General features: G+C 38.2%; 1 protein-coding gene across 1 annotated transcript in view; it reads right to left on the reverse strand.

The window, feature by feature from the left end:
* The window catches only part of LOC139690900 (titin homolog), a 370,135-nt gene that overhangs the window by 92,444 nt on the left and 261,257 nt on the right, over positions 1-16,434 (reverse strand). Inside the window, exon 27 of the mRNA XM_071588519.1 lies at positions 12,367-12,571. Within this exon, the coding sequence (XP_071444620.1) occupies positions 12,367-12,571 (205 nt within the window). The remainder of the gene's footprint in view (positions 1-12,366; positions 12,572-16,434) is intronic.

Below are 16,434 nucleotides of genomic sequence, written 5' to 3' on the forward strand. Positions count from 1 at the left end.
CCTTTAGCTTTAATTAAGCATTGAGAACCCCTTTTTGTGATAAACTCTAGTTCGTTTGATTACGAAAACTTCGTAAAAATAGATATATTCATTTAATGCTAAGACCATAAACGATATTTTTTGAACGAATAGATGTTTGAACGTCAAGTGTGATACGTTATTTTTATTTCAAATCATACGCTCACGAAGAGCTAAAGTAAGTCGGAATCTTTGGGATATGTGTGAAGTTACGGACAACGCATCTGGATGTAACGGATGTAAGGATGATTCTATAAATGCTTGTAACTGCATTCAAAACCAAACCAAAACACTAGGAATGTATTTATAAAAATAAGAAAGAGAAATTTGACCAAATACTAAATGACTGAAGAACAATGATTTCGGAATGCTAACATTAAATTCTTTGGCACAATGAGAAAGAGATTGTTTTGCAGTTATATCAAAATAATAACGTTTTAAAAAGAAAAACATTCGTACTTTAAAGCTTATTAATGTAATAATTTGGTCTGCAATTGAGTTTTACTTGCGCAAGAAACATTTTTCTCGCAAAGGATTATTTTGAAAATAGCATGATCTGATGGTGGCCAGGCATAAAAGAAAGCGATATTGAATATAAAATCGATCGATAAAAGAACATCGATCACGAAAAAATAGCGTATAGGTATACATGCATGAAATAAATGTAAGTGACTTTATGCTGCATTCGTGCGAATTTTGGGCAAAGTTTAAATCACTGAGAACTGAAAATAACCAGCCGAGATCCAGGTGGAATGTTTCTGGTTTGCAGCGGATAACTAACCGACAACCTATAGCAGGTAGCAAGTTCACTCTGTAATATCTAACTGGTCGGAGGAAGTAATAAAATGCAAATTTATGACGAGGAATCATAATATTTTAGCGTGGTTAAATTACAATTTGCGAATAGTATGAAGGAGCAACCCCCGGGACTCTGTGAGTAGGATCGTGCCCTCGTGATTTATCAGCCGTAAACCCATTCATGAGAGCCCAACGGGCTTCTGCTATTTTATTCTCGGTCTCAAATACATCTGCTGTTTTTCGTTTTGCATATTCTCTGTGTGAAAATCTCCATTGAACATTATCAATTTCCTATTAGTAAGAAACACATAAAAAATTAGGCGCACTCCGTCTCTTAACTAAAAATGAGTAACTCAACATAATTTCCATTGGAGGAAAATTACTGAAATAAATTTCAGTAATCTTAACTATTAGTTCAAAATTACTGAAATAAATATGATTTATTTTGAAAATATGATCAGAAGGTTATTGCATCAGTTATATATGATATATGTGAATACATATAGTGAATATTATCGAATATTTAGGACATTAATGAGGTCTCGGTAAGTTAAAAAAAATTATTAGACATGCTCATTCCAATTCCTTTCACATAATACGTTACTAAATATCAAAGCCACTGAAAAAACCTACAGGAATCTAGGAAAGTGTATTTCCTTCATCAAATACAAGGGCTATGTACTAAAATCAGTAGAAATGACCACGCCTTTTGCATATGCCAAGTTGCGAGGTATTTCTGATGAATAGATTAGCTCTTTATAATTTTAGATCCGTCCACTTGGCAGAAAAGCAAACAAGCGTGATGGATTAGCTTCTACTTATTAATATGCATCCGTGAAGTGAAGAGACGTGAACGTATTATCTTATCTTACTTGGCACAAATGTGTCAGTTTTTGTAACAACGAAAGATGTGAAGTGTGCTTTAGATGTGAAGTCAAGGGAATTCAATATAAAGATAATTAAAACAGATGTAGTACACCTTACAGGTCGAACTCCTCGTGTGAAGTCATTTATATCAATTCCAACAATCCCGTCAATCTGGTTTGTCATAAGCGCACATTCCTTGGACATCAACTGTTGCCGTCATTGCCTTACGAAGATAAATTCTTTTACCCCGTGTACAAACGGCCATATAAAATTACATTAATTTCAAGAATTTTACAATAAAATACTTTGAACTGCTTCGAATTATAATTATTTTTAAGGGCCGACGATGAACGAGTAGGAATATTTACCATTGTACTATTATCCCCACTTTGAGAACTTGAGAGTTAAATTTGATACTTTGTAAAAATTGTCCAATAAAGCCTATCATTTCATTCATTTTAAAAATTAACTGCTCCTTTGAAATAATTCTTTTTCAAATAGAACCTTTGACGATTTTCAACGCCATCACTCCTCACTAGAGAGGGTACTTCAACAGTCACTTTCTTTGGGTTCCTAATCTATCTGTTATTTTTCAATAGTTTCCTAAACTAAAATCACATATTTAATGCTAAGAGAGAAATTAAAATTAGTTATTTTTTCTGCACCAGAGCGAGTTAATGCCGATGAAAATAGTTATTACTATAAAGAAAAGATATTTAATTAGCAAAAAAGCATGGTAAATGCCCCAAACTGAGAAATCTTGTCGTTTTAGTTTCACATTATAACAATGGATAACTTTGACTGACCAGGGACTATCACGACAAATTCAAAAGTGCACAACCTATCAGTAAAAAGCGTAGAATTCATTAAGATCAGGTACATTTTATACTAGAAATAGTCTAAATGTTCAGCCACATGCCCTCAGGTAGTACCGAAACCTTCGAGAAGACACTTTTAACGGCTAAAACTATCCACACAATATGAATCATAGACTGCAGTCAGTCGATGGTCTTTAAAAAAAAACTAATCCTATAAAGTTTTTCCTAGGATATATTTATAACGAAAATACTAATTTAAAATCAAAACGAGTCCCGTTTGGCAGTTTATAGAAATCATAAGCTATACACGATCAACGCAAATCTGTTAGCAAAAATGAACTTAAATAATAGAAAAGAATTAATTCACTTTCAGCTGTTGTCAAATCGATAGTTCAATTGAAATGATTTTCAGGCAATGCGTTTGTACATACGCTCCATTGATAATATACAACGATACAAACTGGTTAAAATTCGCCCGTGAGAGTAAAGGGGGAAAATAAAGGAGTGTTAGGCTGCAGAGAGAAAATGATATAATTATTTTCAGCATACGAGTCGGACATTCCAAATTTAAGTGGACGCCTCGGATTAGAGATACAACTACTAGAAATAATAAAACCATAAGATTTTAGATTAATGAGCGAATCCCATGCATCGTCGAAATTGTAGAATAAAAAAACTTTCGAAGCTTGTTGAGAAAGCTATAGTATTGCAACATTACGAGCCACCAGTCAACGTTTAGTCCGTTGGTTCAAACTTCGCCGCGGCCATTATTGCAGCTTGCAAATTTTATCCCTGCCATGGTAATATGCGCGAGAGTTTGGAAAATTCAGCCAGTAAAACGGACAGCAATACGCACTCAAACTGTTGAGGAACTAATAAAAAAAAACTATCCAAAATAACTTACTTTGGCTTTCAAACGTGTATAAATCCTTCCGGTCTTCAGTGGCCAATTTCCTTTGCTCTCTAAAGGTGATGTTCATCCTTAGAATCCGTGTTCTACACTCACCAGAAGAAGGATCTTAGATTTTGCCCTGTACTTACTAAATGAGTCGCTACCACGTGCGTCCAACTCACTGCCACGTGATGCAAACTTCCACGTTAATATCCAAGAAATTGTAAAAGAACGACGTGTAATGAAAAGTAATTATTTGATTTACACGAGCTTGAATCACTCTTTCTATTACCCGTAGCTTTCAAGGATGAGTTGAAATGCGTCACCAGAAAAATGCATGCAAATGCTGCTTCTGGATACCATTCCTACCGGGACGTATTCATCAGACACGGAAATGTTTTGTCGTCTAGTACATCTCAAGCGGAAACACATGCCAGAAAAAATGTCATGAAACTTTGGCAAGAGCAACAATGAGATATCTTTTCTCCGCTGAATATATCGACAAATGCACCACGTTTCGGCATTACCAGTGTACAGATGGTACAGAAAACAAAGTAAGAGAAAGTACACTAAATGCTTGTATTAGCAATAGCTGAATTCACGAAATTAACTTAAATAGAGTTCCATAGTGGGATAAGATTTTGTGACAATTTTAGGAGAAAACGTCACAGAAAGACTGGTGAATAGTTTTAAGATTATCACGCGCCTTACAGGTAGGTAAGTGTATATAGGAAGCGTTTGCTAGAAGTAACCATGGATTTCCGTGCCAAAAACTATGTGGCACGTTACGCGCTCACAGTGCTCTGAGTGGAAAGTATGATGATACGAGTCCTTGCTGAATACAGACGCAGCATACGAAATGCATCGGTGAACAAAAGCACGTGCCGCATTCGTCTGAAACTGCCTTCAAAAGCGTCTTCCCTATACTGTGACGGGATTTCAAGAGAACACATTTAGATGTTTCACCCAAGTCACGATACGTGAATCGACAAAGAATATTTCAAGCAGGGGCATTATTCAACATACTATATACTGCGTTTGAATTCTGATGATAACATTCGAAAAATACACGCTCGAGAAGCCATTGCTGGGTATCATGAAAATGCGAGGAAATATGAAGAAGTATTCACACATTTTTTATGATTAAACGACTATTTAAAACTCAACTTGAAAGTAATAAAGTAGTTAAAATCATGAAATTTTAACGCTTGAAATGCCAATGTTTCACTTCTCAAAATCAGAAAATATTTGAAAATAGATCTTACTTAAAACATATACATACGACCAATAAACGAAATGAGGGCTACTCTTAAAATTAAGAGAATATATTATTTTAGTTACCTACCTTTTAAAGCTATGGAAACATCACAAAATAATATCCCTCATGTATGCTTAGACGATTAAAGAATACATGCTGTTGTGTTACAACAATTTTAGCAACTCATGTAATTTTTGTACACATAGTTACTGCCTATATTAACATAAAAGCACACTAAGCAATATGCACCAGATTCATTTAATAAAAAAATTAAAATTGTAGGAAAAGGGCGATGAATTATTAAAAACGACGCACCTTTATCTTTGGTGTTCCTAAATTAAATACTTTTTCACTATCCTGTGAGCAACGCGGACACATTTTTTTGAAATATCTACGATGGATAGGCTAACTCATCCAATGCAAATAGACAAGCATATAAAATACAAGTGGAATCAAAATTCATAATATTATTGAAAGGAGATCTGCTCCCTGGATTTCAAAAGAATATTAATGGAAACAAGTTTCAGTTATTACTTAAGCTCGGTATCTACCATAATAAAATTCTATCATCTGAATTAATTCTTGCCTTAGAAGAAACTAGGGAATATTGTTTTCAGTACTACATATATTAGGTAGATTCTAATAACAAAACTGATTTCCATTAGAGTCCACAGGAATGGAAATTAATAAAATTAATTAAAAGCTTTGACCGAGTAAAGTCAAGATCAGACGTATTATTTCTTTGGATGGAGGAAGAGGACAGGAACTGATAGTGCGAGTTTTCCGTCTATTAAGTCGTACATTTGATCAGATAGTGAGTAGGTTTGCATAAGTATCATGCCGTATCTGGCAGAGAAGAATGATCTGAGGAAAACTCCACATTTTTCATCAAATATGAGGGAGTAAATTTGAAATTGATCATAATTTACTAAACATTCATCGAATAGTCAAGCAAATGACACTGTTTGAGCTACTACTAGGCGGAATTTTTTTATAGTACAGACAAATCAAAATACTGCGATTCCACAAATTAATTTTTAATTTTCTACTGATACATAGTATTCACCTGATGATTCCGCACACTAATTAAATCATTGTTGTGGAAGTGGAAAATACAGTATTAATTTGTGACATTGCAGAGTTTTTATTTTTCTACATGAGAGTAAAAAATTCAAAACATTCAGCATTATCTTTTACTCTAGCTTCTACCATATCCCGCGGTGGGAAACTTGAGTCTACATGGTAGAGTAGTATAATCCCATAAAAATTGGTAGCTTCCTGGCACAATTTATAGTGTTATTTCTATTTTCGAAAATTTCACTTGATTAAAACAAAATCGGTGTAGATCATGCAAGAAAAATTCATTTTCCTAGCAGTAAACTTCGCAGTTCTTATCATTAAAGTTACCTTAGATCTAACAAATATACTGATTGCTGAAATAATCAACCTTTTTGCGTAATACTCGACGAAAATATGGAAGCAACTCATTCTTGCTATGAGGCAATTTACATGGTATCTCAGATTATTTTTTAAAATCTTTAAATGAGGGTTGATTTCTTTTGCGGCTGTAGTGTTTATAATTCAATATTTTAAGTAGGAAAAAATTCGGGTAAGGTAGTGAAGAACACTGGAAAAATGGACTCAATGCAAAAGAGAAATCGGAAATTAAGTAAGCATATCAATATCTTAAAAAAGATGATGATGGTATGGAAAAAATATTATTATTAATTTAAACATTTGAGTTTGTTTTGTCGTAGTTTTTACGTATTAATAAATGCATGACAACGGACAGTTGAAATCGCTCTCAAATACAAATAAAGCTCAAGAAACGATGACTTTTATGCGGTTCTCTTGCCCTTCATACAGCTACAGAAGATGCTCATTTTGAATTCTAACTCAAAGATTTGCTTCAAGGCATCCGGCAACCCGACGATCCAGACTGTACGAAGTTAACTAATGAATGAGTATTCTCCTGTCATAAGAAGCTTCCATCAAAGCATTATGAGACCCATATGTCTTAACTTTAATGCAGGTATTGACGCTAATAAAATTGTGAATCATGAGTACAGATTCAATTTCAGGAGTCCACTTAAGTCAAAAGGTGGTTAGGCTTACGATGCTTCGATTTAACGCGACTAAAGAATGAGAATCAATTTTCTAGAGCGCTCACATCTGCATACACTATTTGTTGTTTCGTACACCTGACGTTTGCTCGAGAATTCATTCCCAGCCATAAGTTCGGTAGACCTAATATGGAAATAGTAATGTAACTCTGCTCTCCCGTAGATAGAACGAGACTTTCATTCTTTCCGACTCTGCAACTGCGACCGCGGTGTGAGGCTTTGAAAACAATGCCTAGAAACTTGGCAAACGAGACTGCGTCGTTTCTTGCTGGAGAAAATTATTCCGCGTTAGCCTCATTTTGACTATCTGGGAATCCATATCCACAAGCTTGAAATATCTCTTTGCGTTAAAAAGCATAAATAATGGCCGCAGCGAACATTAAAAGCAACATAGAGCGAGACTTTCTACGACCGAGGTTGGGGGAAGAGGATGGTTAGCAACAATTGAATTTCTCGAAGAAAATTCTCTCGTGCGTGACGCATCAGTAAATCCACAAAAGAGAAATAAAAAAAACTCTTTTGTTCTGAGCGAGTTGAGAAAAAAAAGGCTCGAGTTCACTTAGATCACTTGGGGCGGGATCGAGGAGAGAGGAGGATGCTCGAAGCTCGGCAGTAATGACCGCGTGCACTTGCCTCTGCACAAGTGACCCTTGCGTCATTGAACCCCCGCCAAGGCATCCCGCCCCTACAGAGCGCCCTCCGACACACCCCTCGTCCGCCCCCTCGACCACCATTTCCATCGCCTGCCTCCATTCCATCCCCTCCCCTCGCTGGTCGAGGGAATGAAGGCCAAAGCCGCGCGGTAACGCCGTTGAGGCGAGAAATTATTAAGGCGATCCCGCGGAAGATGATAGGCGAACGGGGTTTGATGGAGACGGATGCGTCGAGAACGGACAGAATCTAGGCGGTCGTCTCCAACGCACTCGCTCGAGCTTTCGCGTGTTGAAGAGCCTCCAGCCTCTCCCATCCTCTCCTCCCCCTTCGTTATTCTTCCTTGTTAACGCCTTCAATTCGTCCGAGTTCCCCCATCTTCTTTCTCCCCTATACTTCTCGAGCTCTATCGCATTCCTAAGACGCAAGCGAAAAAAGGGGTGTCAATTGAGACTTGGGGCTTGCAAATGGCATTTCTGTCCTTCTGGTGGCATGGCTCCAATCACTCAACGCCAGGGTTGTTAAATCCAGCTTAATATCATGAGATGTGAGGAATTTCAAGGGAGTAATGTTAAGAGTTGTTGTAGACAAGACGCCAGTTAAAGGGAGGGTATGATATATATCGCTTCTCCGGTGGCTTCATCTGCTTCCAGAGACGATGGATCCCATTATTGAAGTACCACGTCATCTGTAGATAGATCAAGATGAAAATGCAGCCGGCTCAGCACTTAACTTTACGTTTCGTACAGTTGTAAATATATCACTTTCAGATCTGAAAATTAGATTTGGTATTACTTTTGCAATTATTTAAAAAGTTATTAAAATAAGACACTCCTGGAATTTTTGTCTTAATTTCGATTATAACCCATTCTTCTATGATTTAAGATTCCAATGCAAATAATTTTGACAATTTACGGACTGCAAAATGTAACCTAGTCAGATTATTTTAATTAAATGTTACAAATTAGAAATCAATACTTTAACTTAAAATTGAATTAATTTTATTTGCATTGCCTGTTAATCATATTTTACCAATATTTAAAACATATGTAACATAATGAAAAATATTCGTCAATTTCGTAAATAGAATAAATAATTTTTATTGGAATTACTTAAAGTTAGAGATACATTATCCGGATGATGCCGCAGTGTAATGCTACCTTTTTATCTTTCAACAATCAGTATATATGCCCCCGAACTTTTTATATATTCCTTATTTATCGACTCAACATTATTGACATGAATAGAACGGGCTGTACATGTGGTTTTGAAGTCAATTCAAAATCCATGAAGAGTTTATCATTTTAAAAATAAATGCTAACACAGCCATATCGATTCACCCAACTTTGGTTCTCATGTAAATCTGCCTCAGTTTATTGCTCACAGCATCTGTTTTACAGCGAAAGGGGTTTTACAAAAACAAAAAATTGAATTATCATGAAAATCAAGGAATCAATCCTCTGGGTACGCATTATTTCAGCGAAACGAGTGGACTTGTCAGCGGTGACCAGCAAGTTTATTCGTAAAACACAAAAGCGGATAACGACATCTCAAGGAATATTTGTTTTGCGTTCAAAAATAGAAGGCTGCGGCCGAAATTAATATTCGTAATCTCCCTACTCGACGTAAGAGTCCGAAGCACGTGCAGCAAAAAAACTTGGCTAGAGGCAAGCATGGAATCGAAGAGAGAATATTTTATCGTGTCCCCTCCCTTTGTCTCTTTCTTTTTCTACGACTGGGAAGCATGCTATCCCTCGCATGGTCTTATGCTAAACCGATAAACAAAACGTGCGCTGCACTTCCCTGCATAAAGCAAGCGAGTGTAATGGGAGGGATGGGGGGGTAGAGGGGTGGCAGGAAAGGCCTGGGTAATGGTAAGGAAAACGGAGAGTCCAACGAGGAATCATTGGAATGTGGAAATCGACTTGATTTTCCGCGCAGTGCCCTCTCCTCTTTTCCCGCCCCCCCTCTCCTTTCCCCCTGCCCCGCAGTCCTCATCGGGCCGCTAGCATTGTCCATGCGTTCTCTCGACTACTGCGTCGGAGACCTTCGCCCTCCTCATGACTTCCGTGAGAGATGGCGCAGGGGGTGTGACACCTCGGCATCTATGATTTGTGCGTTGAGAGGGAATGGTATGGAAAAGGTGGACGTCAGAACGCACGCCTTAAGACGTGAGCGCTGAGGTTCGCAGCGGGTGCATCAAAGGAAGCAGGAGATTGCACAGGAAGATTCAAAGTAGACCGTCGTCTCTCCGAGGAGCTCATCTATTGCGTGATCTGCAATGCAGGAGTGAGGTCATCGAATGAGCAGTTTCGATACGGAGAAATAGATCCGAATGATGGAACGAGGAACAACGGAAGGGAATCATGCAATTAAGAAGCTCGACTATCCACGAGTTAACGATTAACATAGCAGTTTCGCGCACCAACCGAGTGATACTTAAATTGGAGAGGAATTAAGAAGGCAAGCGTTTTACGCAACGGGAATGATGGGACGCAAAATGGGCTCGTACGTTGGAAGTAAGTGGAAGGCATAGAGATGTTAGAGGTGTACCTGTATAATGCATTTAACCAATATGGTGATCGCTAAACCGTATGAACGCAGCCGAGGATAAAGGTCTTATAATCCTAGGGAGCGTAATTATTCCTGGCTGGTAATCGTCCCAAACATGGCCTCGCAGAATATCGTTAATCTCTTCCTTTTAAATCAAGGGGGAAATCAGGAATGGGAGAGGGAGGATACAGCAGAGAAGAAAAAGAGGTTGGATGGAAACAGACTCTTAGAAATAGAAATTTGGTAGATTGAGGAAATGGAAGGATACCTTAATGAACAAAGTTAAAAGATAGAGATACAACTTAATAATATAAATTTTCTCTCACGGCGAGCATTAATTCATTCGAGTTGGTGCAGAGACTGCTAAAATGATTTGTTCGAGAACGATAACATTTTCTTCCAAAACAAGGTTGGCACGGCTACCTTGCACACTATCAAGAAGATTTACGAGAAGCACTATAGAAAATAAAATTGGTAAATTTAGATTTATTATTTAAGTAGAATATAATATCCACATTCGACACGGTCATCTAAGTGTGAGAGTTCAACTCTGACATTGATCTGAGAAAAGCTTTAAAGAGATCGATTTTTGTATAATTGGCACATTTAGGTTTAATTGAACGTACGCTCGCATGCATTATAAATATAAAAGCAGTCATAACTCAGCCAATAACTGCGATAAATGTTGAAAATTAATGTTAACGTGCTCCGTTAACAAGATGAGAGTCATTTTCAATGATTATTTTGACCCTTGTGGAAACAGTTGTATTTTAGATGAAGTTAAACTAACTCATGCAGTTTTTATAGCAGGAGTTAGATTTTTAGTGGTCGCTTTTAAAATATCTATGCGATATTATCAGAATTTCTAAGACTGTGAAATTATATGTGTCAGATCACAGAAGTTCTAAAAAATGTGCGTGTAGGAGAAATGTGAAAATAGTTTCCATATAGAGGGCGTGAGAGAGAAATAGAGATAGGGAGAGAGAAAAGAGGGAGACAGTGAGAAAGACATATTTTGTGACAGAGGCACTCGTCAAGAATTGCCCACGCTAATAATAAAATAAGTGTCAGACTGGGACTGTTTGGCCATGAGGCTGCTCTCTCGACAAACACGGTAGAGTAATTTTCCGCATCAGGAAGTTAAAACGAAAAACACCCAATCGTATATGGGCCGAGATGACATCACACTAGAGCGTTGCGTACTTTATGTAGCTTTTTTTTGAGAAGAAATGGAGGACACGATTTCAAAATCACCGCAGAATTCTTCTCCAATGGGCTGTCGTATAGAGAGGTCATAATGGGAAATCGGTTGCTTATCAGATGCACATGCGTGCACATTTTGTCTCTATATGGAAAATTGAATGGCGAGCCGGGGATTCATCTGGATGAACAAAGTGACCGCACCGTAAATGGACGAAACAAGTGCATGAGCGCGGACTGGGAGGGGCGCTGGGCGTAGGAGGCACGGAGCGCCCTGCCTTGGATATGCTATTTAAACGAATCAATGGTTGGGGAATTTAATAACTTATCCATATTTGCAAAAACATTCCAATGAGTCCTAAAATTATTTCAGGAGTAGGTAAATGAATTTTATTGCGCTGTTTGAATTAAATATTAAGAAAAATAATATTTATGCGCCATAATTATGCTCGGATAAGCACTCGAACTCAAAATCAAAAAGATGCGTGGCTGAGGCAAAATGACAATGGGAAACACAAAGGCAGACCATTTTTGAGGGTTGGACTTGGCTGAAAACCAAGTCACAAACAAATGGATGTGACCAACTTTTACAAAATTCCTACTTACATAATTTGGAGTGGGACAATAAAAATAGAAGATGTTGGCTATTGTAAACCCTTTTTTTAAAATGTTTTTCCTAAGTCACGTGACCGAGAAAAACCATCTGCCTGTCTGACTGCGAATGACCTCACGCCGAAATACGTCCAATTCTTCCCGCATCGTTGAAGGGCCAATATGTCGAGAGGGAAAGAGGAAAGGGCGGGAGAGAAAGAGAAAGAAAAAGTATGCTTAATGGTGAGAAAGTGGTTTACGAGGTCCTGAATCTTTTCTGAGACATCAATCGAGTCCCAAAAAGGATATAGTGTCAAGCGAGAAATGTTATCGCCCTCGGCAAAAATAACTCCTAAGTGAGCACAGAGCGACTCATTGTTTCCTGTCGACAAAATGGCACCAAATTCGAAAGAGGCCGCCAATTCACGATTTCTGCGAAATCTCCAGCCCGCGACGCAACTAGGCGCGATTCATTCCGCCTCTTTCTCCCTCCATAGGGAAATGTCAATTAAGGCGATGACAGGCGGGGGGGGGGAGGGGGGAGGTGATGAGAACGTGGACGATGGCCATGCGTGCTGTTTGCTTAGCTTCACTTGCCTTTGGCGTATATCTGCAGGGAGATCACAGCCTTGGCCTCCCCATGGCAATTTCGCGCGATGACGGAGTACGCGCCCGTGTAGTCGAGGCGGGCGCACGGGATCTCTAGCCGGTACTCGTGACCCCCGCCGCCCGCCTCCTCTTCCTCGCCCTCAGCTCCACCACCCACGCGACGGAAGTGCGGCGCGTCTTTATAGTAGTCCGGCTGTGGGAAGGAGAAGAGAAGCATTAGTACTTACCCATGGATGGAATTTCAGTAATTTTATACGCAGCGCGCAGGGAATTTAATAAAACCAAAATTCCATTCCGACTTCTAAAATCAAAAGATACACCGCCCCCGACGACGCGTTGTTCTATGAGATAACTATGAATTTAAAGAATATTTCAGTAAATAATATTAACACTCAATTTTTTTCAAAAATCCGTTTTCTATGTTCTCCCTGAAGTGGAGATAATTGTAAGGTTGTGCTCAATCATACTGAAACTCGGAATAAATTCGTCAGAAAATTTGAACTAAGAGTGCACAACAGTCTTTCCTCTTTTATTAGAATTTTTTCAGCCATGCATCTGTACAGAAAAATATTCGCAGTATAAAAGTGCTAGAGTTATCTCTTCAAGAATACCAGCAAAAATGTGTAATTCTCTCTGATATACCCTGAAATTATGTCACTCCCTTTATCAAAACACATTCAGGTACACTAGGTGAACAAGCAAATAAAGAATTCTAATAAGAGGGAACAAGGTTTATGAAAGAAAAAGGAATAAGCGAAACATAAGAAAACCAAAGAAACAAGCGACAATACTTTTATCCAGATCCACGCCCGGAACCACGGGGCTGTAATTTGTAAAACCAACTTAATTTACTCAAATTGGTGCTTTCCGTGATTTAACGTTCTCGACCAGTGGCTGTGTGAGGCTTGAGCACAGCCGTAGAGACCAAGCGTCATTTTAAAGGGCAATGGTAAAGTGGAGTCGTCAGATACTGCATGTTCGAAATATATGCACTTGAAGCAGGTAGTACACCGTTTGTCAACATTAAAATATTCCCATTTCTTTCAATGACACTCAAAATAGAGATTGTAAATATTTTGAATCTTCGATCTAACATGCAGGCTAAGATCATTGGTTCGAAAAAACTGAATGAGTCCAAGGAAAATGGAAAAGTTTCTCGACTTCAGTGGTTCACGTGGTTCTGCTAATGATTGAGCTGAGGTGAACGATATGGCTATGAGAACAGGTGGACCGCAAACAATGGATACGGAGGGAATAGCTCTCGGTGTAGGGGAACGGAAGATAAACTCGTCCTCCGATTCTCTGAATCTCCTTTGGCTGCGATGGAATAGGAGAAACGACGGCAGCAACGGAGTCGACCGTTTTATCGAAATTAGATATGCATCGATTCGACTCGGCGAGAAAAGAGGAGTGAAGAGGCTTGCGAAAAACGTTGGAACGGCGGGAGACGGCAATATGCCCACGCATGCGTGTTGATTGGGATTGGGAGAGGCTGTGATCGTCGAGCGCCGACAGGAGAGCAGCGGCGGATGCTGACCATTCGAGCGGAGGATGTGATTAAAGATATAGCATGGACGTTTAAATCCTTTGAACGAGAGAATACGTAGGCGTCCGATACGGGGCAAGATTTTACGCAAAGATCGCATCAAGAACTCATTTCAGAACTCATGCATTTCAAAAGGTTTTTTTTTTGAGGTAATTTTTAGCGTAAAATTACCACATTTATCTCTCACGAATACGTTTTCCCAAGCATTGATCTCATAAAACTAAGGAAAATGGCGTTAGAGCGGTCACCATCTTCGATTGGCCTCCAACATCACAACCAAAGTTTGAAAGGAACGAAAGACAAAATTCCCTTCGGCTGGATTAAAGGCAATAAGAGTAGCAGTTCCATGGTTACAGATAATTTCAAAATGCCATCTAGAGCTCACGCTAAGAAAATGCATCAATTAAAGGCATCATTGAAAAATCCAAGTCAAATAACTTATCATCAATAAGCAATACTTGCAACAATTGAACTTCCCCGTATAAAATATCCAATTATTTAATTTTATTCAGGGGTAGCATAGGAGTGAAACTGGCAGCTAAAATTCATATAATTAATTTAAAAGGGCAATTAAAGCGCAAATGTCAGTATTATTGAATACATTATCATGCTGTTATCTGAAAAAAACGCATTTCGGGAAAGAAAAGTTTTTGTTCAGAAGGATGTGAATAAAAATTACCCATGTGGGTTTTAGTCCCGCAAATACATTTTATCAGGCCTTGCTTCCATTCCTTCTAGGCTCTTACTGCCATTTCATTTGATCATACGTGAAACATTTAACATTGCTTCCCATATTCACTATGGGCTTCAACCTCAATTCGGGTGATTAAAACTGTTGGGTTGAACATTGTGTAGCTCTATGTCAACATATTACCATGGATATTTTGTGAGACTTTAATGAAAAATGATAGATCGACAGTTTTCATCGGGCTCAAAGCACTTGTTACGCATTGAAATTCCATGGATAGTACTTCAGACATTAAGTAGAATGAAATGGACAGTCTTGACCTCCCTAACTGAATCCAGATCATCCTACGATTAGCATTTCGTATAATTTTTTTCCTTGCAAGCGATTCTGTCGAAGATTCAAATTTCGACAGCACTAGTGAACTTACTGATTATAATGAGTATATTTCTTCCATTTTACCTTAAATTAGGAATTTGACTTTGATTTCCCAACAGTGCTTAGAGAAGAAGTCAACAATAGATGAAATTAAGATTTAATAAGTGTATACCTTTTGCAGTCAATTCCTACTCTGTCGAAAAATATTTTCCGAACAGAAAGTAATGAACACCTATTAATTCGAAATCGCGAAATGGAAAACCGCAAGGAAATGTAAACATAAATTACATTAATAAATGCTGCCGTAGAAAAAATAAGAAAAGATAATCCTATTATGTCGACAGCGTGAAAAAAGGTTCGTTTTGCCAGTGATCGTTAAAAAAAGGTCATTCGGGTGTAGTCAGGATGAGAATAATATCGCTAACGACGACGCAGCTAGTGGAGGAGCGGTGAGATCAGTCGCTGTGATCTGTGGGTGTAGATCCCCGCGGCGAAGGAGATTTATGCTAGTGCATGACTTATTACAAAATGTGTATCAACGCCGCAACAAAGAATACACAAGGAAGCTTAAAAAAAAGTGCCAGAGACCATCTTTTCTTACGCTTCCCGCTAGGGGGTCTGCTAAAATTGTCTAGATTCATATATTTATGTCCACAAACAGAGAAGATGTATCACTAATACACGACTACGTGAAAAATCGTTTATTTATTTGAATTGTAAACGGTAAAAAACTAATTATATTACAAAATAAAACTAATGTATAGTTGAAAGAGAAATGATCGGATTTTTGGTAAATCAATGGTATAAACGCTCAATCATATTCTTAATTCTTTTTCCATATAATTTTAATGCACCCTCGAATAAAATGTATTTATTTATGCTATGGTTTAAATTTATCGCCAGATATTTTTAGTAGAGGGGGCCACAGGTAATTACGAAAAAAGTTTCTCAGTCGCTGTAAATTGTAAAAGATACTGCACAGCGCAGGGCAATCACCAGTGAAAAATAAGGCCCATACCTATATGAAACATTTATGAAGCGGCAGACTATCCATTTGAACACCAATTCAAGGAAAATTTGGCCAAAATTAATTACGTAAGTGACCTCAATTTTCGGGGTCATAGAGTAATCATTACTCGAAACCCATTTAGGAGACATAACAGAATCGAACAAAAGCACCCGAATACATATATTTATTGCAAAAGCGAAATTGAATGATTCAGTCAAACAATAATAATAATTGCACGACGCATGCATGTGTAAGTACGTACATGTGTGTCTATGCGGGTGCAATTTTGTATGATGAGCCAAAGTATATTGATATGCATATGTGAACTCGTATTTGAACATGAATGGCTGGTACTCTAACACCAACTAGTGCGCGCCCTCGCACCGGCTTGCGGATTATTGTATAGATGTAGAAGAACAAGACAAGTGATAGCGAAAA

The sequence above is a fragment of the Hetaerina americana genome, unplaced genomic scaffold (genome assembly GCF_022747635.1).
Source record: "Hetaerina americana unplaced genomic scaffold, ioHetAmer1.1.p SCAF_3, whole genome shotgun sequence".
Classification (NCBI taxonomy): domain Eukaryota; kingdom Metazoa; phylum Arthropoda; class Insecta; order Odonata; family Calopterygidae; genus Hetaerina; species Hetaerina americana.